The sequence below is a fragment of the Maniola hyperantus genome, chromosome 6 (genome assembly GCF_902806685.2).
Source record: "Maniola hyperantus chromosome 6, iAphHyp1.2, whole genome shotgun sequence".
NCBI lineage: Eukaryota > Metazoa > Arthropoda > Insecta > Lepidoptera > Nymphalidae > Maniola > Maniola hyperantus.
The window spans coordinates 12,266,806-12,292,371 of NC_048541.1; the positions used below are offsets into that span (position 1 = coordinate 12,266,806).

General features: G+C 42.9%; 1 protein-coding gene across 4 annotated transcripts in view; it reads right to left on the minus strand.

Annotated features, from left to right (window-relative positions):
* ZnT63C (zinc transporter 63C) overlaps positions 1-25,566 on the minus strand; it is a 40,498-nt gene that overhangs the window by 12,951 nt on the left and 1,981 nt on the right. For all 4 annotated transcript variants that reach the window (XM_034969112.2, XM_034969111.2, XM_034969115.2 and 1 more), the window contains exons 3-6: positions 20,592-20,814; positions 17,346-17,597; positions 12,416-12,591; positions 10,166-10,278 (exon numbers count right to left, since the gene is read on the minus strand). In XM_034969112.2, coding sequence (XP_034825003.1) covers positions 10,166-10,278; positions 12,416-12,591; positions 17,346-17,597; positions 20,592-20,814 — 764 coding nt within the window. The remainder of the gene's footprint in view (positions 1-10,165; positions 10,279-12,415; positions 12,592-17,345; positions 17,598-20,591; positions 20,815-25,566) is intronic.

Genomic DNA, 25,566 nt, shown 5'->3' on the forward strand with positions numbered 1-25,566 from the left:
TCCATCCATCATGATATAAGTACATATAAGATTTTCTCAAATCATGATTTTTAGGGTTCCATACCTCAAAAGGAAAAAAGGAGCCCTTATAGTGTCACTTTGTTGTCTGTCTATTTATCCGTCGTGTCTGTCATGAAAACCTACAGGGCACTTCCCTTGACCTACTCGTAGAATCTTGAAATTTGGCAGGAAGGTAGGTCTTATAGCACGGGTAAAGGAAAAAACCGGCCAAGTACGGGTCAGGCTCGCGCAATGAGGGTTCCGTACTACAGTCGTATTTTTTCTACATTTTGCACGATAATTCAAAAACTATGATGCATAAAAATAAATAAAAATCTGTTTTAGAATGTACAGGTGAAGACCTTTCATATGATACCCCACTTGACAGACAGACAACAAAGTGATCCTATAAGGCTTCCGTTTTTCCTTTTGAGGTACGGAACCCTAAAAATCCGAAAACTTCAATATCCCATCCCAAAAAAATCAAAATGTGTTCACGAAAAAAAAAATTTACTAAATCACTGTATACAGATGGCGGTGTTGTCATTAACTTGTAGTGTGCCACATAAAATTGTTAAAATACATATCTTGTACGATGGTACGGAATGCTTCGTGTGCGAATCCGACTCGCACTTGGCCGGTTTTTGTACATTAGACATGAAAACACCGATTACCGTGCATTACACATTAGAGCTATGGGTTGTAAATATCTTTCTAAACTGATCTAATGTTTTTGACCCAGAAAAACGCAGTCCTATTTTTATTTATCTTACTTATTTTTTACGTGCTTGTTTTTTTACATGTCGTACATTTTATAGAATCGTAAAAAAGCATGTTTCATTTGTTTAATATTATACAAAATGTTTTTTTTTTAGAAAACTTGACTAACAGGGTAGGTACCCTACGATGAGTAAGGATCCAAAACTCTGTACCTATTTCAGATTTTCCGCGACACTTGAAAATGCAAAGAAATTAAATCGAAGCAAACTTTATCTTCCACTTTGCAATGTGCAAAACTGCTATTGTATTGAAACCGCACTTTCAATAATTAGAATTGGCAGCCCATGGCAAGGTTACTCGTACTTGCAGTAGGTCTAACCCGGCTGGGGCGCCAGCCAGGTAACCTCCCAGTGTGCTTGGGTGCTGCGATCTCCTTTTGGATACGTCCGGGGGGAAGAGCAGTACTCGGGCCGGTGCGCCCCGGTAACATGACCAATAATTCCTCTACGTGAATATTGTTGGTTATGGCTAATAACTTGGCAGGGGGGGAAGGTCTCTCCGCGTGTCCCTCTGATTAGCAGAGGGCACAGTGGACGAAACCAGGGGTAAACACCCCAGTGGGTGGAGAGCGGTGACGCTTATCGAGAGGAAGAAAACCTCTTTAAAAATAACCGAAGCGGGCGGGAACGCCCACCTAATCTCAAGGTTTGACGCCTGCCGATGGGATGAGTGGCTGATGGGGGATCAGTCGTTAAGGCGTCAGGTGGGGGGGAACTGGGGTTAAAAAACAAAAAAATGGAAAAAGCGTCGTACGAATATTCTACCCGGGAGGGTCCCGCTAGCGGGGAATCCCTTGGTGTTTCGGACAGCCGGAGCATCGGCCCCATCGTATACGGGGGGGCCAACCGACGTTCAATGGGGGTAGGTTCACGAATGGAGGGTAAAGAAGTTGGAAATGTGCTGGGGGAAATAGGGGAAGAGGAGAAGAGAAGAGAAGAAAATGAGAAGGAGGAGGTGGTGATGGAGATAGGAGAGATATGCGGTGTGATAGGGATCACAGAACCGAGCGAGGTGGCGTTGTCGTTGCCGGGATCGGACATGATCGCGGAGTGCAGATCCAGGTCGGGTTCTGAATCCTCTGCGATCGTGTCGGGTCCGGGCCGCTTCTGGCAAGTGCAAGGCGCAAAGAGGCCACGTCTTGGAGGGGATGCTTCGGCGTCGACTGATGATGAAATGTTGGAGACAGCGAAACCCAGAAGTAGGGGCCGTCCCCCTGCTAGTAGTAAATCTGCGGTATCGGCCAAGGCCAAGGCTGAGCTGGCCCGGAAGAGGCGCCAGGAAGTCTCTGAAAAGGCGGAGGAGGAACTGCTAAGAGCCTCCGTCGTCAATCAGTTCAGGAAAGAGCAGGGACTTTCCGATTCTTCGGCAGCGGGATCGGTGGAGTCTCGGCCAGCAGCAGGAGAAAAAACTGTGGCTGGTGTCCAACAACAAGTACTGGACGACCTGGCGGCAATAACAACGGTCGCCACAAAGTCCGGCAATCTTAAGGGGACATTTGTGCGGGTCCTGAAGGACGCTGTGGCCTCCATTAAAGAGGCTGTGGAAGTCCTCAGCTCACGCTCAATCTCAGAGGAGACACAGAAACTGCAGGCTGACAACATGCGCCTGCAGGTGGAAATGGCCAGCCTCCGTAAGGAGATGGCCGAGATAAAAAAGGACATGGAGAGTGCGCGAAAGCAGGGTTCCGTGCCCTCTCCCTTGGATATGACTGAGGAGCTGCCCCCTGTGTCGCAGCCTTCTCAAAAAAAGAAGAAAGGTCAACGCACTGGAACCAACTCGGATGCGTCCCCAATGGAGGAGATTTGTCGCTCGGTGATGGTTCAGGTTGGAGAAATGCTTAATGCCCGCCTGGCCTCCTTCGAGGACAGGCTCCTCCCGGAGAAGCTACTTCGCCCCCCATTGGCGGCAGATAGAAAAAAGGAGGCAGATCCCGCACAGAAGCAAGCAGGCCCCAGCAGGACTGCAAAGGAGACGCGCCCCGCAGAGAAGACACTCTATGAAGAGGAGACGCACCATGCGCCAACTTCTGATTCATCCTTCCAACCCGCTCCCAACGAAGGTGCTTGGCAGAGGGTTGGAGGGAGGAAGAAGGGAAAGAAGAAGAAGAAAAAGAAAAAGAAGAGGGGGAAAACTGGCGTGCATGGGGATGGCCCGCCCTTGCAGCCACAAGGTCAGTCGCAGCCACAGTCTCAGTCGCAGCAACGGCAGCAACCCTTAAACAAGAGTCGGAAGCTTCGCCCGCCTCGTTCTGCGGCAGTAATAATAACGCTGCAGCCGGGAGCTGAGGAGAAAGGAGCTTCCTATAGCAAAGTGATACAAAAGGCTAAGGAAAGTATCTCCCTGTCAGACTTTGGCGTTGCCGCGGTGCGGTTTAAAGTGGCTGCGACTGGAGGGCGGATTTTGGAGCTCCCAGGGGCTTCTCAGGGAGAGAAGGCGGACGCTCTTGCTCATAAGATTAGAGAAGTAATAGGTGAAGAATTTGTGCGAGTCTCTAGGCCCACCAAGTGCGCCGATATACGTGTTTCGGGCCTGGATGACTCTGTCACCAGTAGTGACGTGGTGACCGCAGTGGCACGTACAGGGGGCTGTTCTGCTGACCAGATACGTGCCGGGGAGGTCGTCCGCAATTTTTTGGGCCTTGGTACGGTATGGCTGCGTTGCCCAGTCATGGCTGCAAAAAAGGTGGTGGAAGGAGGCAAACTTTTAGTGGGCTGGGTTTCGGCCCGCGTTAATCTGCTTGACGAGCGACCCCAGCGGTGCTACCGCTGCTTGGAAAGGGGGCATTTGAGGGCGCAGTGCATCGCTGGGACTGACCGCAGCGACACTTGTTACCGATGCGGGCAGGTTGGTCATAAAGCGAAGGACTGTTCGGCTGCACCACATTGTAGTGTGTGTGCGGCAGCTGGTAGACCGGCGGATCATCGGGGGGGTAGTGGCGCATGCAATCAGCCCAGAAAGCCCAGAAAGAAGAGTGGCAAAGATGTCGATGGCCCCCGGGTCCCCTCGCAGTCTGCCAGCCCATCCATGAATAATCGGGCTGAGGAGGTTCAGATGACCGTTGGATAATAAATGGCCCTCAGATTTCTCCAAGCGAACATTAACCACTCTGCTAGAGCTCAGGACCTCCTGTTCCAGAGTATAGCGGAGTGGTCAATACACGTGGCCGTGGTCGCCGAACCGTACTACGTCCCATCGGGTGACGATTGGGTGGGGGATCACGACGGCTTGGTGGCTATCACAACCCGGACTGCTGCTGGATCTCCGAACTTCGAAAGAGTTGTGAGGGGGCGCGGATATGTCTCAGCGCAAGTGGGTGACGTCACAGTGATTGGCATCTACTTCTCACCGAATAGAACTCTGGCAGAATTTGAGTCGTTCCTGGTGGAGCTCGGGGCCCAAATCGACCGGAATCGCTCGGACCAGATGCTCGTTGCCGGTGATTTCAATGCCAAGTCTATGGCGTGGGGATCTCCGTTGACTGATGCGCGTGGTAGGGAGCTTGAGGAGTGGGCGCTCTCGACGGGGCTGTCAGTGGCGAACCGGGGGACGGCTTACACGTGCGTGCGGCAACAGGGTGGTTCCATTGTAGATATCACCTTTGTTGATGCTGCTCTGGCACGCCGTGTCAATGATTGGGAAGTATTGGAAGATGAGGAGACACTCTCTGATCACCGATATATTCGGTTCGCAGTTGCCTCATCTGCAACATCTGTAAGCGGTCCGAGTCAGGCCTCTCAAGGCAACAATCCTCGCTGGTCATTAAAGCGCTTGAACAGAGAGGTCTTATATGAGGCGGCATTGGTTGAAGCATGGGTGACGGGATCTGAAAGCCCAGTGGAGGTGGAGCGGGGGGCCGAGTCATTCGGCAAAGCCATGAGGCAAGTTTGCGATGCAGCTATGCCACGAGTCGGTCCCTGCCCTCCAAAAAATGCAGTGTACTGGTGGTCAATGGAGATAGCGCAGCTACGCAGATCCTGCGTGGCAGCGAGACGCAAGTACCAAAGGTGCCGTCGCCGTCGAAATCGGAATGAGCCAGAGGAGGTGCGCCTCTACGCGCTGTACAGAGAGGCTGTCGTGGCCCTACAGGTGGCCATTAGAACGGCGAAGGATCTGGCAGAAGAGGAGATGCTTGAGAGCCTCAATGCTGATCCTTGGGGGCGGCCATATAAAATGGTCCGACGAAAGCTGCGCCCCTGGGCACCGCCACTCACACAAACTCTTCAGCCTCAACAGCTGGAGATGGTGGTGGATTCGTTGTTCCCGGTCATTCAGGAGTCACCACACATGGCACCACCCACAGGTGAAGAGGACGAGACCGTCTCTCACGCGCCGGAAGTCTCCGAGGGCGAACTAAAGGCGGCGGTGCTGCGGCTCCGAGCCAAAAACACTGCTCCGGGCCCTGATGGAGTGCACGGCCGTGCATTAGCAATGGCTTTGGGTCCTTTGGAGCCTCGACTAAGGGGGCTGTTTAGCACGTGCTTGAGGCAGGGTCAGTTTCCACGTCCTTGGAAGACGGGGAAACTGGTTCTGCTACGCAAGGAGGGACGCCCAGCCAATTCGCCATCAGCGTATAGGCCTATCGTATTACTGGACGAGGTGGGCAAGCTCTTCGAACGTGTGGTTGCCACGCGTATAGTCCGCCATCTGGAAGGGACAGGGCCAGGTCTCAGCGATCATCAGTTTGGCTTCCGCCGGGGCCGGTCCACAATTGACGCAGTCGCACGGGTGAAGGCCCTGACAGATGATGCTGTTTCTCAGGGTGAGGTAGTCTTGGCGGTGTCTCTTGACATCGCTAATGCTTTTAACACCTTGCCTTGGAGCAGTATCAGGGAGGCGCTGAGATACCATGCGATGCCGGCATATCTCAGGCGACTCGTGGAGGCCTATCTGTCAGGCCGAGCCATTGTCTACCCGGCGCATGATGGGGAATGGGTAAGGCGAGAAGTCCAGTGCGGTGTTCCACAGGGTTCAGTTCTTGGACCTCTCCTGTGGAACATCGGTTATGATTGGGTACTGCGGGGGGGTAACGTGCGGGGTGTTGATCTGACGTGCTACGCGGATGACACTCTTGTGACAGCTCGAGGTAGCAATTTCAGAGAAGCGCGCGTCTTAGCGACGGCTGGAGTGGCCCAAGTCGTAGCGCGTATCCGGCGGCTGGGACTTCAAGTAGCCCTCAATAAGTCTGAAGCCCTGTGCTTTCATGGGCCAAGGAGAGCACCTCCGGCGGGCGAACATCTAGTAGTGGGCGGGGTTTCCATCGCTGTCGAGTCGACGATGAAGTACCTAGGACTCGTTCTCGACAGTCGTTGGAAATTCGAGGAGCATTTCCGACGCCTGGCCCCCAAACTAATTGGAGCTGCCGGGGCGCTCGGACGACTCCTCCCAAACGTGGGTGGGCCAAGTGCCAGCTGCCGCCGCTTGTATACGGGAGTGGTGCGATCGATGGCTCTTTACGGGGCACCTATCTGGGCGGATGCTCTGAACGCCTGCAATTGTACCCTGTTGCGAAGGCCGCAGCGAGTCATGGCGGTCAGAGTGGTAAGAGGTTATCGCACCATTTCCTGTGAGGCGGCCTGTGTTTTGGCAGGGACTCCTCCATGGGATCTGGATGCGGAGATGCTGGCAGACATGCACCAGCGAAGGGTGGATGCCCGATTACGGGGAGAACACCCTACCTCCGCAGAAATTGCTGGGTGGCGGCGAAATGCGCAGACCGAGCTTGTCTACCAATGGTGGGGGAGACTCGAGTCACCCAGCGCAGGTCACATGATAGTGGCGGCGATCCGGCCCGTTCTTCAACAGTGGGTGGAGAGAGGGCACGGAGTACTCACCTTCCATCTTGTGCAGGTTCTTTCGGGGCATGGCTGCTTCGGAAGGTACCTGTGCAAGATCGCAGGTAGAGAGCCTACTGAGGAGTGCCATGAGTGTGGCAGTGCCGTGGATACGGCGCAACACACTCTGGCAGAGTGCCCAGCATGGGCTGAGTCGCGAGAGACGCTCGTGGCGGCAGTGGGGCAAGACCTCTCCCTGCCAGCCGTGGTCAAAGCCATGGCGGGCAGCGATGGGTCTTGGAAAGCAGTAGAGTTCTTCTGCGAGCAGGTAATGTCGCAGAAGGAGCTGGCGGAGCGCATGAGAGAAGATGATTTCAACTCTCATGCCATCCGTCGTAGGAGGGTCGGGCGTAGGCGAGTCGCCCACGACCGCCGCCTACCCCCTTGAGAAGGACTCTTGGGCAATAGACACGGGGAGTCTATCGTCCGTAAAGAAACCAGTCCTCGAGTCGGAAGGCGCACCTTTGTGTTCCTGGTGCGCCTCAGACGGTGTTTAGGGACTTAATTGGTCCCCTGAGGTGGGTCCTCAGCAGGCGCCGCTGGCTGGGTTGCGCGAACGTGTTTGGCCCCGTAGCCCAGCCACCAGGCGATGCGTGGAACATCGTGGGGTTTTAGTCGGTAAGAGTCCGACATAACCTCCGCACCTCCCCGGGTGCGGTGGCATCCATGAGGATTTCCCCACGGAAAAAAAAAAAAAAAAAAAAAAAAAAAAAAAAAAAAAAAAAAAGGTCTAACCCGGCTAGGTATTCAACCACAGATAAGTGAATCTATGTATTCAACCCTAACAGACCGTGATCTGAAGATCACGTAGTCAAAATCACAACAATTAATTTTATAGATGCAAATTTATATTTAGGTTATTAAGGGGACTCAGTACGCTCGACTTGCCGGCGCACGTGAGTAATCTGTTTGCTTTTCAACTAACATTGTATGAGAAAGGTGAGAGGCACGATGATTTTCACCGAAATCAAGCGCGCGAAAAGGGTTTAGAAAAAGTATTTTTGATAAAAAAAAACTACCTACTCAATGTATGTTTGCAAAGTAAAGTTATTTAAACTAATGAATAAATAAACTATGTCTAATGATAAATTGTATAAGAATTTTCATAATATTTTTTGTTTACGCCCAAAGTTGTCATAAATTAAGTGTTAAAATAGAAATCTTTCAAGGCTCGTGTAACTTTAAAATCAATATTTTTTTCAATGTTTTATATATCAATAATAAACCTAGATAAACCGATACAAAACTTAGTTTTGAGCGTACAATATCAAAAAACGTAGTAATCACCCTCCTACGTTTGTATGAAGAAAGCACCGAGCGGCGCCCTCTTAAAACAAAAAGATAACACCTAATCATCAGCTTAAAAGCAGACACATATTGCCGGAGCACTGGTTCACTGACCTTCATACCGGGACAAAGACTCTTGGGCAGGCGCCAAAAGAAGCAATCCGAAATATTTTCAAAATACCTTGAATGTATTCATCATAATGTTATAAATAAATAAAGACGAGTTCTTTGTTGATATTCCTTTGAATTGCAAACTTAATACAAACTAATTATAACTGAGGATTCCTTAGTATGCAGAGGCGTGCGAAGATTGTGATATATCCGCGAGAGGCAATGTGCACCATAAATGGCGTCATTCACGCCTTTTGGAGTTGACCTGGAACCAGCACGGCTTCCGTTTTCCCCATCAACTACAATATTGGCACCTTCAAAAGAAGAGTGAATAGGCATATTCTAGGTCGGCGCGCTCCACCTTAGGCTGCATCATCAACTTCTATTTGGTGTGATTGCAGTCAAGTCTTGCCTATATAGTCAAAAAAATCGGTCAAGTACGATTCGGATTCGCAAGGGAAGGGTTCCGTACCATCGTTCAAGAAATAACACTTTTTTTCTCGTGGGGGCAATTTTGAAATTTTAGTACTTGTTGTTATAGCGGCAATAGAAATACACTTCTGTGAAAATTTCAGGTATCTACCTATTATGATTCACGAGATACAGCCAGCTACGGATAGACAGACAGACGGACGGAGGGACAGCGGGTACGGAACCCTGAAAACAGCCAACTAACCGATAGACTTTATTTCTTGATTAAAATTTTATTCGCATTCGCATTGGCATTATTTCATTAAGACTTAAAGAAATAACGCGTAATATATCTAATAGTGTTTTTATACGATTAATCTATGCTGCTTTTTCAATAACAGACAGTCAGTAAGACATTGTCTAACACATATTTTAATGTAGATAACGGGTAAATACCACCATTAATTTGGCGTTTTTATTTTGTCAGCTCGTGAAGTTCCAGCGAAAAGAACAAGAAAGAGGGTAGTTCGCTATTGCCCTTGACAGCTCGAACTTCATCTTTTGCAGCACCGCAGTCCCGTCGTGACCACGACCCGTCCAATTGGGTTGAAATATCGCCAAATAAAAACGCCAAATTACTCGTGGTACGTACCCGTTATCTACATTAAAATATGTCGTTAAACCACGAAAAAAGCTTCAAATCATTGTCTAGCGCAAAATGTAAATAGCTCACAATACATAATTCCAACTATCGGTCATTCATACCAATAATTACATACCTCAATATTTATTGCTTAATCAGAAATAATTCCGCGCGTCCTTTGTTTAGAGATATTTGCATACCTTTAGCGATTATAGATATAACAATTTTAATACTACACATAGTGCCGACTAGTTATCAGGTCGTAATATTTAGCTCTCAGTATCGTATCTTAAATTAGACACTACAAAGTCTAAGAGCGATGACGCACTCATCCAACCAGAGTCCGTGAAAATACGGAAAAACGAAAGCTCGGACCGAACTCGGATATTGCTTACGCACGTCACTAATCCGATCTCGGATCCAATCCTAGCTAGTCAAGTGACATCTTTGGCATATTTATGTCTGTCATGGAGCTTAGAGAGAGAGAGAGAGAGAGAGAGAGCCAGTGCGTGCCAGACCTTCGCTATTTTATAAAAGCTGAAAGTTTCTCGCACGGTCCATGGAAGTAACCCATAGTCTTATTAAAAAGTAAACTGACAGCTTCAAAAATAGTGCTATTTTTATCACAGCATTCTGTAGAAAACGACGGTTTAGTATGACGCCTATACAATTTACGGAGTAAATTCGGTCTAATACACACCACTGCCCACTGGGACATAATACATATATTGTCCTTCCGGCATCCCCTTTCCCCGCCTAAAATAATAATTGTACCTCCAAAAGAAGAGTGACTAGGTATCTTCTAAGCTGACGAAGTGCGAATCGGACTCGCAAACGACAGGTTCCGTAATATTGTACAAAAAATAAGACTTTTTTGTGAACCACAAATTCATGGTTTTCGGATTTTTTCCCATAACTTGTGTTACATTCCTTTCATGATTCTAGGTCATCAGGAAGTATCCTATAGGTTTTGATTCCCTTGGACGGGGATCGACGGATAGACAGAGTGACAGACAGACAGAGAGACAGGCAGACAACGAAGTGATCCTATGAAGATTCTCTAGATCTCTAGATAGGGAGCCCTAGAAGTGTAGAACAATACCTTATATGTGCACTAGCGATGATCCTATCACCTGCTAGCTGCCAGACGTGGAACTCGTGCACTGCAAGCACTCCATCCACCTTTTCTAAAAGACGCCTTTGTATCGCGTCCACCTGTGTACATAGCAAACACTTGGTCAATGGTCTTGGACTGCAGCAATAAAATGAAGTGATTTCTTGTATACCGGTAGTTTTTTTTTCCGCCGCTTTTTTCCGTACCTACTTGCCAAGCGATTTAATATTCCGGTATGACACCATGTGGGAACCGATTAGTAAGTAAGAAAGAAAGAAAATGCATTTATTTGTTGTTGGTGTCACAGATAAAAACAACGTACAAATGTAATATTCTCATCTGTGACACCACCCCAAATGGGTGTACAGCTCAGCACAATGTCTTGCAACACATGCATTGATACGCATAAGATGCAGGATGCTGATTTTCAGCTGTGACCTGTGGGGTGATTCTCTAACTCAGTGTCTAACACTGAACGATAGCCACAGAGCTCATTTTTTAATCCGTTGAAGATTTTCTACGAAAAAATATTTTACTACCACCCAGTGAAGCAGCAATGTAGAACCAACCAACCTCGGTGGCTATCGTTCTGTGTTAGACACTGAGTTAGCGAAGCACCTAGCTGGATTGATTAGGGCCATGGGTAAAATAAACTGCCATAAGCCCGTCAAAGTCCCAAGCCCGTATTTTCACTTAGAATCAGATGGGGTATGTTAAGCATCGAAAAAGAAATCAGTCAACCATTGAATAAAAGATAAGTTGACACTTGGATATGGAACTTTTTATATCGACGTGTTCTACTTTATGCTTTCTCACCATTTATAATCAAACGCCAAATAAAAAACCGGTCAAGTGCGAGTCAGACTCGCACACGAAGAGTTCCGCACCATGGTACAAGATTATAACATACATACATACTAACGTACATACAGGGCCTCAATAGCTCAACGGTTAAAGGAGTGGACTGAAAACCGAAAAGTCGACGGTTCAAACCCCGCCCGTTGCACTATTGTCGTACCTACTCCTAGCACAAGCCTGACGCTTAGTTGGAAAGGAAAGGGGAATATTAGTCATTTAACATGGCTAATATTCTTTAAAAAATACTTTTTAATTTTTTTAATTTGCATGGCGGCCGTTTTGATTTTTTTATTATTTGTTGTTATACTCCTAGCGACTTCTTTCAACTCTCTAGATCTACAGCCCGCTAATAGACAGACGGACAGACGGTCGGATACCGGAGGCTTAGTAATATTACTCCGTTGGCACCCTTTAAGTACGGAACCCTAAAACTATTGTCGATCTTACGTCCATCATGTACATCAAAATTGGAGCAAGCAAATAATAACAGAATAATTTTATTTGCCGTTCCCGCCATGCTTTAGGTATAGGTACTGTATGTAGTGCATGGATATTTAGCGACCTAAACATTATTATGTTTGTAGGTACTGTTCGGATATCTCGTATTTGCCAATTGATAATAGTAGAGTGCGGAACGCGGACCGCTATTGAGGATTTGACACATTTACGAATATAAACGCAATCCATGCTAATATTATAAATGCGAAAGTGTGTGTGTCTGTTACTTTTTTATGGCTGATGAAACTTAGTCGAGATAGCTTGCATCCCAGAGAGTGAACTACTTTTATAGCAGAAAATCAAAGAGTTCCCACGGGATTTTTTGAAACATAAATACACGCGGACCAAGTAGCGGACATCATCTAATATTCAATAATTCACTATAATATATCTACTTTTGAATATTTTTTATTATTTCGACTAGCGGACCCGTCTCGGCTTGACATGGGTTTAATTTCTGAAAATCCTCTCTTAATGGGAGTTATATACATATTATACCACTTTTCATGTAAAATCTAAGTTTCTAGCCCCAATGTGGAGATGTCAGTCAGTCATATCAACATCTAACATAACACCATATTTTGGGCTTGATGTCGATTGCTAAGAGTAACCTAATTTCTTAACCATTTAAAGAATAAACAACATCTTAAAAAATAAAATACTAGGGCTCCAGGCACACTGAGGTAGAGTCGAGATGACGCGCAAATAATTCTAAAATGTTTGGAAGTAAATTGAACTTTATCTTTACTAGATGAGGTATAAAGTGTGGAGCAAATTCTTCGCTACCAGTGTATCGATGCGCGCAACCTTGCGGCGACTTTTTTAGTACGATTTGTACCTAAGCTGTTGACCTGTTGTGGTGTAATAGTGAGTATAACGAACCTGTATATGCGTAGGAACAGTCTGCAACAGGATGAGGGCAGACTCCCTCAGTAGAGGCCACACTGACGCGAGGATGAGCATGACTAGAACTATACTGAGCGCAGGGTCGATATAGTATTTGTATTCCCAATCTGTCAGCCATACGACTAGCGCTGAACAGACCACTATTAGCGAACCTAGAACAAAGAATAAACTTAAGTTATTAAAAATAACTTAAGATTATATCTGTCATAAACTAAGAAAGTTTGTACAACTATCAGAAATCTAGCGGAATTATGCAAGCGGAAAAATCCGCGAAACTTTTCGTATCTTATGAGCGCTGATATAGAGCTTTCCATGTCACATTGAAGCTGTGCCTAGTGGTTAGGATGTCCGTCTTCTAATCGGGGGTCGGGGATTCAATACCGGGTACGCACCTCTAACTTTTCGGAGTTATGTGCGTTTTAATTAATTAAATATAACTTCGTTTAACGGTGAAGGAAAACATCGTGAGGAAACCTACATGACTGAGAGTTCTCGATACTGTTCTCAAAGGTGTGTGAAGTCTTCCAATCCGCACATGGCCAGCGTGGTAGACTATAGCCAAAACCCTTCTCACTCTGAGAGAAGACCCGTGCTCTGTAGTGAGCCGGCGATGGGTTGATCATGAACTAAACGATTAGGCTAAGTGCGGTCTAGTAGAAATTAAGATTTAAAGTAGGTACAGTACGCGGGAGAAAATAATATAACGACCTTTAGAATGAGATTTCAGCTTTGTAGAGCGTTGTCTCTATCACTCATACCTATGCGACGTTTTGTCGGTCTCAACGACAGAGACAATGCTCTACAAAACCGCTATCTCTTTCTTAAGATTGATGTACATCGACTTATTACTTTCTGCCGCGTACTGTAAGCGTTTCGGAGAGTGTGCCAAATGTGTTAAATCTTTTACTACATATACTCTAACTCCGTCATTAGAGTATAATAAACTATACTTAAAAGATTCAGTTATGGTACAGTTCAAATAATCATATGAGCTTAATATGTGGTAGTTATTTCGAAATTACAGACAGGCACCTCAATTTTATTTATTAGTATAGAATATAGATATACATAATACGGTATTTGACAACTAGTCAAATCAGTAACTTTTTATCAAACGTCAAAACGCGCGCTTAGTATGCGAGATTCTATGGAATACCGATGTGTGACGTCAGAATCATTTGACGTGCTTTTTTTTAGTTTAATCGAGAATTTAAAATGGTTATTGCACTTAAAACCAACAAAAGATTGGACTTGGATTTTACGTATTTTGGAAGACCCTCTATTTAATAAAAAAAATTTTTTTGATGTAGTCAAATACCCAATTCCAGCAAAATATATAACAATAATAATTCTAATTCATTAACCACTTCATACAACTATCTGAGGAACAATAATCCATTACTCACTTATTGCAAGGTTTACCAGTTAGGTACATATAATATACCTAGTTGATTAAGGTCATTTCTTAACAGGACTGTATTGTCCATTCCAAATAACTTATTACATTATTGTTACTTGTTTATTGTACAATGTACCTACATAAAATATACTAACAATCGTTTAGTATTTTTACCACTATTATAAATGCGACAGTGTGTTTGTTTGTTGGTTTATTGGTTTGTTGGTTTATCCTTCAATCACGTCTTTATCTTGTTATATATATATGTTCCTACGGGATTTTTAAAAACCTAAATCCACGCGTACGATGTCGCCGGCATCAGCTAGTATGACAATAAAACTTACCTATAGTAGCCTTATCTAATTACTGTACAAGTCATGCACATGTGGTTATTTAAGTACACACCTATTTAAAGAAAAGAAAGAAGGAAAGAAAATGCATTTATTTGTAGTTGGTGTCACAGATAAAAACAAAGTACAAAAGTAACATTTTCATCTGTGACACCACCCCAAATGGGTGTACAGCAGCTCAGCATAATGTCTTGCATCATATGATCATATGCGTTAACACACATAAGATGCAGGACGCTGATTTTCAGCTGTGTGACCGAGCATTTCACACGCACACACACATAGTTTTCCTTTGCAACAAACTAGGTTCATACGTTTATTTAAATGTAAAACGTTACAGAACAACAACTTTCTGCAATAATTGATTTGTGCTTGTGCACTAATGTATTTATTTACTTTTTAGATAACCGAGGGAGAGGGCTGGCTATCATTAACACAGATCTAAAAATCTAGCTAGGATAGCCAGTTCTTGATCTTGTAACATTCAATATTGTATATGCTTATTCCAACAAGCACGCAAATTGTTCAAGATCAAATTTATGTATGTATGTAACTTGATGATTGAAAAATAAACGTTTTATTTATTTATTTATTTATTTATTCATTTATTTGTCATTTTTCATTTGTCTCTGAGTCGTATACGCCATTGCTGAGAGTTGTGACCTCATTTAAATGGCATAATGGTAGGGTTTTCTTAGGATGATAGGTAATAACTAATGAGTGTAATAGTAATGATAATAGTAGTGGCTTCTCAGATATTTTCGCACAAAAAAAAGTATGTCAGTTATATTTTTTTCAGTCAATTTTCAGACTGGTTTGATGCATATGATAATATCATGATTTGTACGTTATAATATTTTACTTTGCAGTTATCTGTGCAGTTGATAAAGAACGTCGAAATACACGTTTTTAGAGTTCCGTACCTCAAAAGGAAAAAAGAAACCCTTATAGGATCACTTTGTTGTGTGTCTGTCTGTAGGCAGGTAGATCTTATAGCACAACTAAAGGAATAAATGTGAAAACCATAGATTTGTGGTTGCATCACAAAAAAAAATGTTTTTATGAACAAATAATTAGTATTTTCAATTTTCAAAGTAAGATAACTACACCAAGTGGGGTTTCATATGAAAGGGCTTTACCTGTATATTCTAAAACAGATTTTTATATATTTTTACTTATGCAAAAAAGTTTTTGATTTATTGTGCAAAATTTCGATAAAAATACCCGAGTACGGAGCCCTGGGTGTGCGAGTCTGAGTCGCACTTGGCCGGTTTTTTTCTTTATTTGCTCGCACTAAATCATAAAATCTTTTAGGGTCATAATATACATATAGGTCATTTCTTGAATTTGTGTTATCTCATGAAATAAACGGCAAGCCTGTAAGTTACTTAACCTTGGTTATTTAGCAATATCAGATAACCGATTAAAGATATGTTGGTAGTTCCCATTAACTAGGAGTAACAAATTATAGGGGGAGATTACTCGATAAAACTCGATACTTAGCTACTTTATAGTTAGAAGTTTCGGTCAGAAATGATAAAAGTAAAATCAATGTGACCAAATGTATGATAAGGTTTAGTGGAAAGTGGTACAAGGTTGGTGTTCGCACGTTTGTTATTTACCACAAAATAATGTCAATGGCGTCGCCCGTCCGTCGGTTATCGAACCGAGGCTACTGGGATACGACTTTTTTAGCGCCACAATTTTGAACGCAAGCACGTTTGTATGCGTGAATAGGAATAGACAGCCTTTGTGCAATTATATTTTATTTTTAGGGTTCCGTACCACAAAAGGAAAAACGGAACCCTTATAGGATCACTTTGTTGTCTCTCTGTCTATCTGTCTGTCTGTCAAGAAACCTACCGGGTACTTCCCGTTGACCTTTTTTTTTTTTCGTAGGAGGGGAAAATCCTCATGGACATAGTGCCGGACTCCTACCGACTAAAACCCCTCCTTTCTTCAAGCAATAACGTTCCCGCCTTGTTGGCCTACCATTGCTGCCGCGGTCTGACTCATCTTCCTTCTCTTTCGTCTTTCTCTTTTCTTTCCATTATGGTTTCTATATATCTCTGGATTATCACCCACTTCTTTTTCTCTTCCAGAATAGTATTTACGAGGCTCTCCACCCTAAACTCGTCTCCCAGCTCGTCCACGACATTCTTTCTTTCTACCTCAAACTGAGGACACCGGAACAATGTATGTTGCGCATCGTCTATTGGTTCAATGCAGTACTTCCCGTTGACCTAGAATCATGAAATTTGGCAGGTAGGTAGGTCTTATAGCTGACATTCGGGGTAAAATCTGAAAACCGTGAATTTGTGGTTCCATCCACATCCTCTAGTAATAACTATACTTAAAAAGATTTAAAAAAATAGTTTAGTAGTTATAATAGGAACTTTCGTTCGTTTGCATTTGGTACCTACTACCTGAAAAACCGGATTAACTTAAAACATCCATCAACGAATGCTCATCAAGGCCCCGCTGAGAGCGAAATATCACAATTTCACGGTAACATTTTCCTACCTACTCATTACTCGTGCAGTACGCGGCAGAAAATAATGTACAATCGGCCTTTAGAATGACATTTCGGCTTTGTAGAGCGTTGTCTCTGTCACTAGGCATGAACCTTTGACGTTTTGTCGGTCTCAACGACAGAGACAATGCTCTAAAAATTCGCTACCTCCTTCTAAAGGTCGGTGTACATTATTTTCTGCCGCGTACTGTCCTTGTTTACAAAACGCGAAATAGGTATTCCATAATAGGCATAGTCGAGAATACTTGGAAGTGTGAAAGGAAGGAGACATTATTGTCCTTTATGACATATTATATGCAACATACAAACGCTGGTATTGATTTTATGTACAGGCATCATGATCAACCCATCGCTGGTTCACTACAGAGCACGAGTCTCCTCTCAGAGTGAAAAGGGTTTTGGCCATAGTCCTTCGCTGGCCATGTGCTATTTTACCCCCTTACGGGTTGAATTTTTAAAAATCCTTTCTTAGCGGACGTCTACGTCATAATAGCTATCTGAATGCCAATCCAGCCCGATCCGTCCAGTAGTTTGAGCTGTGCGTTGATAGATCAGTCAGTCAGTCAGTCACCTTTTCCTTTTATATATTTAGATAACTTGATAAGCGACAGCAAATAGACTCACCTAAAGCATCAGACAGTACATGAAGGAAGACCCCCTTCATGTTCAGATGTCCAGGGTCGGCATTGGCGCGCGGGGTCTGCTTGCTGGGTAACTTGTCTACCTTCGGCGGCACCATTTCGTCGGTTTCCTCCTCCTCAGGGGTCGCGTGCCCCAGCGCCATGTCCGCGTTGCTGTTAACCAGCTCGGTGAGATGTCGCACGTTGGCCGGCGGCGGCACCCCGCCGTGGGTGTGACCATGACTGCTACCATGTTCTAAGGGAATATAAATCTTTAATTTTTAACCGACTTCCAAAAAGGAAGTGGTTCTCAATTCGGTCTGTTTTTTTCGAGGTTTCTGGACTGATTTGCAAAGCTTTTTTTTATCAACAGGAGATGTTTTCGTGGTGTTCTCATAAAAAATCTGGATCCAACTCCTCAATCCTGATGCTGCAGGGTTACTGCCCGCCTAAGTTATCAAGATTCAGGAAGGGTTTATAGTGAACTAATATTGTAAGTACCAAGCAACGACTCAATGGATGGTTGGGCACTAAGAGTGAGATCTATAGAACCCACTCTAACTTTGCTCAGACTTAAGACAAGGTTAAAACGAGACAGCGTTATACAGCTGGCATAAATCTGTCTCGTTTTAACAATGACTTAAGTCTAAGCAAAGTCAAAGCACGCTCTATAGATTTCAGCCTAAGTCTTCCATATTAAGTTGTCTTAGTCGAAATACGTTTCTTTAGGGCTCCGTTACCGAATGGTGCTAACAGGACCCTATTACTAAGACTACGCTGTCCGTCCATCCGTCCGTCTGTCCGGATGTCCTTCCCTGGGCTGTAAGCTAACTCTGTACCAAATTTCATCAAAATCGGTTAGACTGTTGGGTCGTGAAAAGCTTACGCATTTATAATCCATACTAATATTATAAATGCGAAAGTGTGTCTGTCTGTCTGCTAGCTTTTCACAGCCCATCCGTTAAACAGATTTCGATGAAATTTGGTACAGAGATAGCTTGCATTCCGGGAAAGGACATAAGCTACTTTTAATTCCGGATAATCAAAGAGTTTCCACGGGATTTTGAAGAAACCAAAATCCACGCGGCAGCAAAACCAAAAGAAGTCGCGAGCATAATCTAGTATTAGTATAAGTATATGGATTATTTTTGCAAGAAAACAACGCCAGCACAATAAGGCATTCAAAAAAGTGCAAGTTCTCAAATTACGTAACAATATATCATCTTCCAATATTGCGAAACAAAATGAAATATGCAACCCGTTCCGATTTCGGCGAAAATGCTCAACGATGAACCCTTATGAACCAAGAGTTCTGCTTTTATTTTCATTTTGGAATACTGTTGCTATACACGTAAAAGCTCTCTTTTTCTCTTTACTGTAAATAAATAAATAAAAAAACGTAGGCCATTCGATTAGTAGTTAATTTTTTTTTAATTTTCAAGGTGGCCATTTGAATTTTTTTTATTTCTTGTAATACCGGCAATAGAAATACACATTCTGCGAAAATTTCAACTGTATATGTTTAACGGTTTACGTGATACAGCCCGTTGACAGACAGACGGTAATATGGTACCGTTTGGAAAATTGGTACTTTGGGCACAGAATCCTAAAAATTACAGAATCATGGAAAAAGCTAAAATTACAAAACCGTTTTGGAAATACATGATAATAGAAAGAATTACGAGAGTTCGTTTGCTTTGCACAAACGATAACGAAAAATTTAATTGACAAAGTTCAAACAAACCATATTAAATACAAACTAGATCAATTTCGTTAGCAATTAGCCGCGATATCATGTGGGCACTTATAAGATAATAATTCATATTTTGTAATAGCGTAGAAGGGCATTTCATATTCTAGCAGTGTCGAGTGCTCAGAAACGAGGAAGCGAATAAATAAATAAAAATATTTTTATTCAATTAAACTCATCATCATCATGATCAACCCATCACCGGCTCACTACAGAGCACGGGTCTCCTCTCAGAGTGAGAAGGGATTTGGTTATAGTCTACCACGCTGGCCATGTGCGGATTGGTAGACTTCACACACCTTTGAGAACATTATGGAGAACTCTCAGGCATGCAGGTTTCCTCGCGATGTTTTCCTTCACCGTTAAATCAAGTGATATTTAATTAATTAAAACGCACATAACTCCGAAAAGTTAGAGGTGCGTGCCCGGGATCGAACCCCTGACCTCCGATTAGAAGGCGGACGTCCTAACCACTAGGCTACCACTGCTACTAGGCTACCACTGCTGATTTGCAATGCAATTAAACTATCGACATATAATATGTCGTTGAACCACGAAATAAGCTTAAAATCATTACTTCTACAAGTTGGTACTTTTGAATCGTCAAATGCATGTACCACTGGTTCGAATACCTTTCCTACCGAGAAGAACCAGCAAGAAACTCAGCGCCTGCTCTTTTCAAAGACCGATATACAATATTATTCCACTCTTATACAAAAAGTGATTGCAGTCCCGCGCATTGCTGGAACGAGCTGCACGTCAAATCCACGCTCTTTTATCATTTACATAATCTTCGATTGTGTAATATGCTTTTTTCAGGAGCATGCTTATAATAGATTTTTAAACTTGTGTAAAGGCAAGTCCAAAATAGATTGCGGAATTTTGTTATAAAAGGTTATACTCATTCCCCTAAACGACTTTTGAACATTCCTGAGGCTTCGCTTCCTGAATTGCTTCACACGACAACAGTCTGTGGAATTTCGACTTTATAGGGGTGCAGACTTCAGACTGGACTAGGTACTTGATTGGATCACTGAAACTTTCTAGGACGAAACAGAAAAGAAATACAGTACTCAGTAGGGTATTGGACTGTAGTCATAAAATGTGATTTTTTGTATTGTGTTAGTTTATGGGGCTAGAATTCATTCTTGAGAAGAATAATTTTAAAAAATATATTTAATTATTAACGTCACTGCTGTTCTGAAAGTGAATAATGACGTCACAATGCGTGAACGAAATTTTTTTTTAAATTTTTTAACATAAGAAATATTTTCCAGCAGAAATTACTGTATTTTTATGTTTAAAAATTGAAAAATATTTGTCGTTTACGCATGGTGACGTCAGTATTCGCTTTCCGTACAGCGCGTATGTTAAAAATAAATAAAAACATGATTTTTTAAATTATTCTCTTTGTTAATGAATTCTAGCCCCATAAACTAAAGCTATACATAAAATCACAACATTTTATTAATACAGCCCAATACCCTATTCTTCACTCACCATGGAATAAGAACAGCCCAACAATGTTCAGTACCAACCCAAGCGTGCCCACGGCCACTAACAACTTGGCGTTGTGTATGATCTCGATCTTGATGAACCTCTGCACAGCTTCCACTGTTATACTGAAGCATAACGCTACTAGGAACACTGCGTTCACGAGCGCGCCTAGCACTTCGGCCCGCGCCCAGCCGAATGTGTTCTTCGACCATTTCTTTGGTGACATCTAGTGGAAGAAAACAACAATAAATAACAGTTTATTGCAAAGTATAGTACGCGAAAGGTCACGATGGCAATCAGGGTGGGAACGCACCGCACATTTCTCGCGCTAACCCGGTGCGGGATAACGCGGGTGACGTATGGGTGTGCGGGGCGTTCCCACAGATTGCCATCTCGAGTCTCGATTTCATCTCGAAGTGTACTATAACTTTATAACTTTACTAGATGATACCCGCGACTTCGTACGCGCGGATATAGGATTTTTCATCCCGCGGGAACTCTTTGATTTTCCGGGATAAAAAGAAGCCTATGCCACTCTCTAGGTCTTTATCTATACCCATGCATAAAATCACATCAATGCGTTGCTCTGTTGCAACGTGATTGAAGGACAAACCAATAAACCACCAAACAAATAGCCTAGTGGGTCAGATGTCGGCCTCTTTTTCGGGAAGTCGGCGTTAGATCCCGGGCACGCACCTCTAACTTTTCGGAGTTATGTGCGTATTAAGCAATTAACTAACACTCGCTTTAACGGTGAAGAATAAATTGTGAGAAAACCTGCTTGCCTGAGGTTCCGTAACTATTCACTATCTCAAAGGTGTGTAAAGTCTGTCAATTTATATTCCACACTTGGCCAGCGCAAACCCTTCTCATTCTGAGAGAAGACTTACTGTAAATTGTCTTGACTGTAAATTAGATTTAAAAATTAATCATAAGTAGAAGTTTAAGCTAGAATAATATTACTTATTAGCCCATAGGCTAGATGGTAGTAGTAATAAAGCTGCCATTTTATAATGGTGCTTTATGGTAAGAAAAAAAAAAAAATCTGAGAGAAGACTTACTGAGCAGTAGTAAGCTGACGATGGGTCCGGGGAGTCGAACACTCATCGTCATCCGCAGTCAAACATGTTAACCACTAAACCAACGAGGCAGTTAAGAAAAATTATAACCATGCACTATCCACAGGGTTGAACTTTTCTAGCCTCAATGTGGTACCCTAAGTACCCTAAGGGGAGTCTGCAAAACACGTGCGCATTGTTTGCTTTTCCTGTATGTGTAAAAGTGGGAGGGCGGGGGCGTTAGGTAGGTAGGCTAGTTAATGCTGCAGCATGTAGCAGTAAAAAATAAACATTGCCCGCTAAAAATAGGTAGTCTACCTTTCCTCGCGAATTCTTTAGGTAAATAATACGTATAACAGCTGAATATAGCCTTTCAATATAATTTTTTTAAAGCCAATGTCAAATGATTTATTCAGAATTTCGAGCCTCAATAACTCAACGGTTAAGGCGCCGACTGAAATACGAAAGGTCGGCAGTTCACCCCACCCGTTGCACTATTGTCGTACCTACTCCTAGCACGAGCTTTACGCATAGTTGGAGGGGAAACGGGAATATTATTCATGATTAGCATGGCTAATATTCGTTAAAAAAAAACATGTTACTCTTACTGATAGTCAAAATTGTTAATTTGTAAGATGACATAGTGGTCTTTTTGGGGTTCCGTACCTCAAAAGGAAAAACGGAACCCTTATAGGATCACTTTGTTGTCTGTCTGTCTGTCTGTCAAGAAACCTACAGGGTACTTCCCGTTGACCTAGAATCATGAAATTTGGCAGGTAGGTAGATCTTATAGCTGACATTTGGGGAAAAATCTGAAAACCGTGAATTTAGGGTTGGATCACACAAAAAAAATTAAATTGTTGTCATGAACTAATAGTTAGTATTTTCAACTTTCGAAGTGAGTGACTATATCAAGTGGGGTATCATATGAAAGGTCTTCACTTGTACATTCTAAAACAGATTTTTATTAATTTTTATGCATCATAGTTTTTGAATTATCGTGCAAAATGTCGAAAATAAATAATACGCGAGCCTGACTCGCACTTGGCCGGATTTTTATATTTCTTTCGAATTATTGTTGTAATATTTCTTTTCTTTTTTGTAACATATTTTTGTAAATGTTGTATTTACTTATAAATGGCGACTACATTTAGTAAGTAATAGGTTTAGATATTTTTTTAATGTATTAGTGTAAGTAGCCGTAAGTGAATCTAATTAATAAAAATAAAATAAATCTGCTATCTCCTTCTAAAGGTCGATGTACATTACTTTCGGCCGCGTACCGTAGCTGTACGTGCTTGACGTCAAACCGCTTTACCGTGTCGGAAGTCGGAACCTATTTATTTTATAAGAATTGCATCCAACAAGAGAATAATAGGGTTTGAGTTTGAATTTAATTCGGAAACAGGATTTTGACCATGAGACACAAATAATTACGTCACCAAATTGGTCCGTTAAGAAATAACATTAGATTTAAACGTATCTATATTGAATTTGTAAAGCGGCAAACGTGTTATCTTGGTGGAGGTCAACGCTAATTTATTTTTGTGTTTAGTGTACCTAATAGGTACAGTGGCACCGATTCCGTTGTCTTTCTCTAAACTAAATTTAGAGTATCTGCATCCTTTTCTTTTTAGCAATGCTAAAAAGGGACAGAACATGAACTTTACATTTAAAGACTAAATTTTAGTGCACGCTACAAATTTAAACAGTAGGCTCGCGACTGTGCGCTAAAATCACGGGTTTTACCATCTAAAAATTAAATTTAAAACTGTCAAACTGCGTCTGTCCTTTTCATATTACATTAGTAAGAAGAGGATGCGAATACTCTAAAATTAGGTTGTGCTCAGAATCAGTACCAGTATCACACAATAACAAAGGCACGTGATTCCACATAGCGGCAGTTTCTTATCACAAGTGCAATTGCCTGCTTCTAAACAATTGCGTTAGATTTTTAGGGTTCCGTACCTCAAAAGGAAAAAGGAACTCTTATAGGATAACTTCTTTGTCTGTCTGTCCGTTTGTCTTGTCTGTCAAGAAAACCCATAGAGGGTACTTCCCGTTGATCTAGAATCATGAAATTTGGCAGGTAGGTAGGTCTTCGTGGTCTTATAGCACAAGTAAAGGAATAAATCTGAAAAACGTGAATTTGCGGTTATATCGTAAAAAAATTAAAATGTGTTCGTGAACAAATAAACCCGAGTACGGAACCCTCGGTGCGCGAGACTCGCACTTGGCCGGTTTTTCTTGGGGAAACTGACACTTCTAAAATAACCTCTACAAGTTTATATTACAAAGTGTTAGGCAATGTTTGTAATATTGGATGTATCTGGAACTAATATAGATATACATAATGGTCCTGTAAGACTCCACTTCCTGTCCTGACTGCCACGGTCTTGCGCCGCCTGAATCCAGCGGCTCCCTGCGACTCGTTTGATGTTGACTGTCTACCTAGCGAGGTGGTTTTGAACGCTACGCTTTCCAGTGCGAGGTCGCTATCTAAACACTTTGGAAAAAAGTCAAATTCGGACCTCCAAATTTAGGTTACCCATCCAGTTACTTAATTGGGTCAACGTTGTTTAACAATCGCAATCGATTGATATGCGTTATCACAACTAGGCCACACATTCCTCTACGCAACTTAGGGTTCCCTTATTGCCAGAAGTATAGCAAATAAGAGGAAATTATATGTCTTTTTATTGCCGTCTATCCTTGTATTATAAGTCCCGCAAATTGCTAATGCGCGTGACCGCCATTTTAATGACGTCAGCACTAGACTGAAGTTTCGAGCTGATGGTATATTTTTATTTCGATGTTCCAGCGCAATAGCAATTTGCGGGACTTATAGTTGTACCTACATAAGGAAGATATGCAATACTAGTATGTTTACTATACTATAAAGTTTTTGACGACCGCCCTGGCGCAGTGGTGAGCGCTGTGGTGTTATTAGTGGGAGGTCCCGGGTTCGATTTCTGGCAGGGGTTTGGAATTTTATAATTTCTAAATTTCTGGTCTGGTCTGGTGGGAGGCTTCGGCCGTGCCTAGTTACCACCATACCGGCAAAGCCGTGCCGCCAAGCGATTTAGCGTTCCGGCACGATGCCGTGTAGAAACCAAAGGGGTATGGGTTTAATAAAAACTGCCATACCCCTTCCAGGTTAGCCCGCTATCATCTTTGACTGCATCATCACTTACCATCAGGTGAGATTGCAGTCAAGGGCTAACTTGTATCTGAATTTAAAAAAAAAAAATCCCCTCTCGATATTCCACCTTTGTAGATGTTTTATTGAGTCATCACAAAAATATTGAATCAATCTTATAAGATTAGTAGGTAGGTATACCTACCTACTAATCTTATAAGATTGATTCAATTGATTAGTAGGTAGGTATACCTACCTACTAATTTCTTAGAACGAAAACCGGAAGTCGATGACGTCATTTAGTAACAGATGACTGATTCATGGCATTATAATATTATGCGTGACGTGTGATTTGTAAATAAGTATACTATTTCCCTGAACCTATACCTATTTGATAAAACCCTGATGCAATGTAGATTTTTTAGCAGTAAAACAAGGAAAATCGATAATAATCATCATCTCAACCCCTCACCGGACCCCTACAAAGTACAGGTCTTCTTTCTGAATGAGAAGGGTTTAGGCCATAATAAACCGCGCTGGCCAAGTGTGGATTGGCAGACTTCACACACATTTGAGAACATTACGAAGAACTCAGATACACAGGTTTCCTCACAATGTTTTCCTTCACCGTTACAGCAATATAACCTTGTATAGTTAGAGGTGCATGCCCAGAATCAAACCCAGAACTCACAGGTTGTCTATATTATGAGTACCTACTATGGCACATTAGGTTTGTTTAAATGGCACATTAAAAAGGTTTTTTTAGTACATGTAGTTCCCA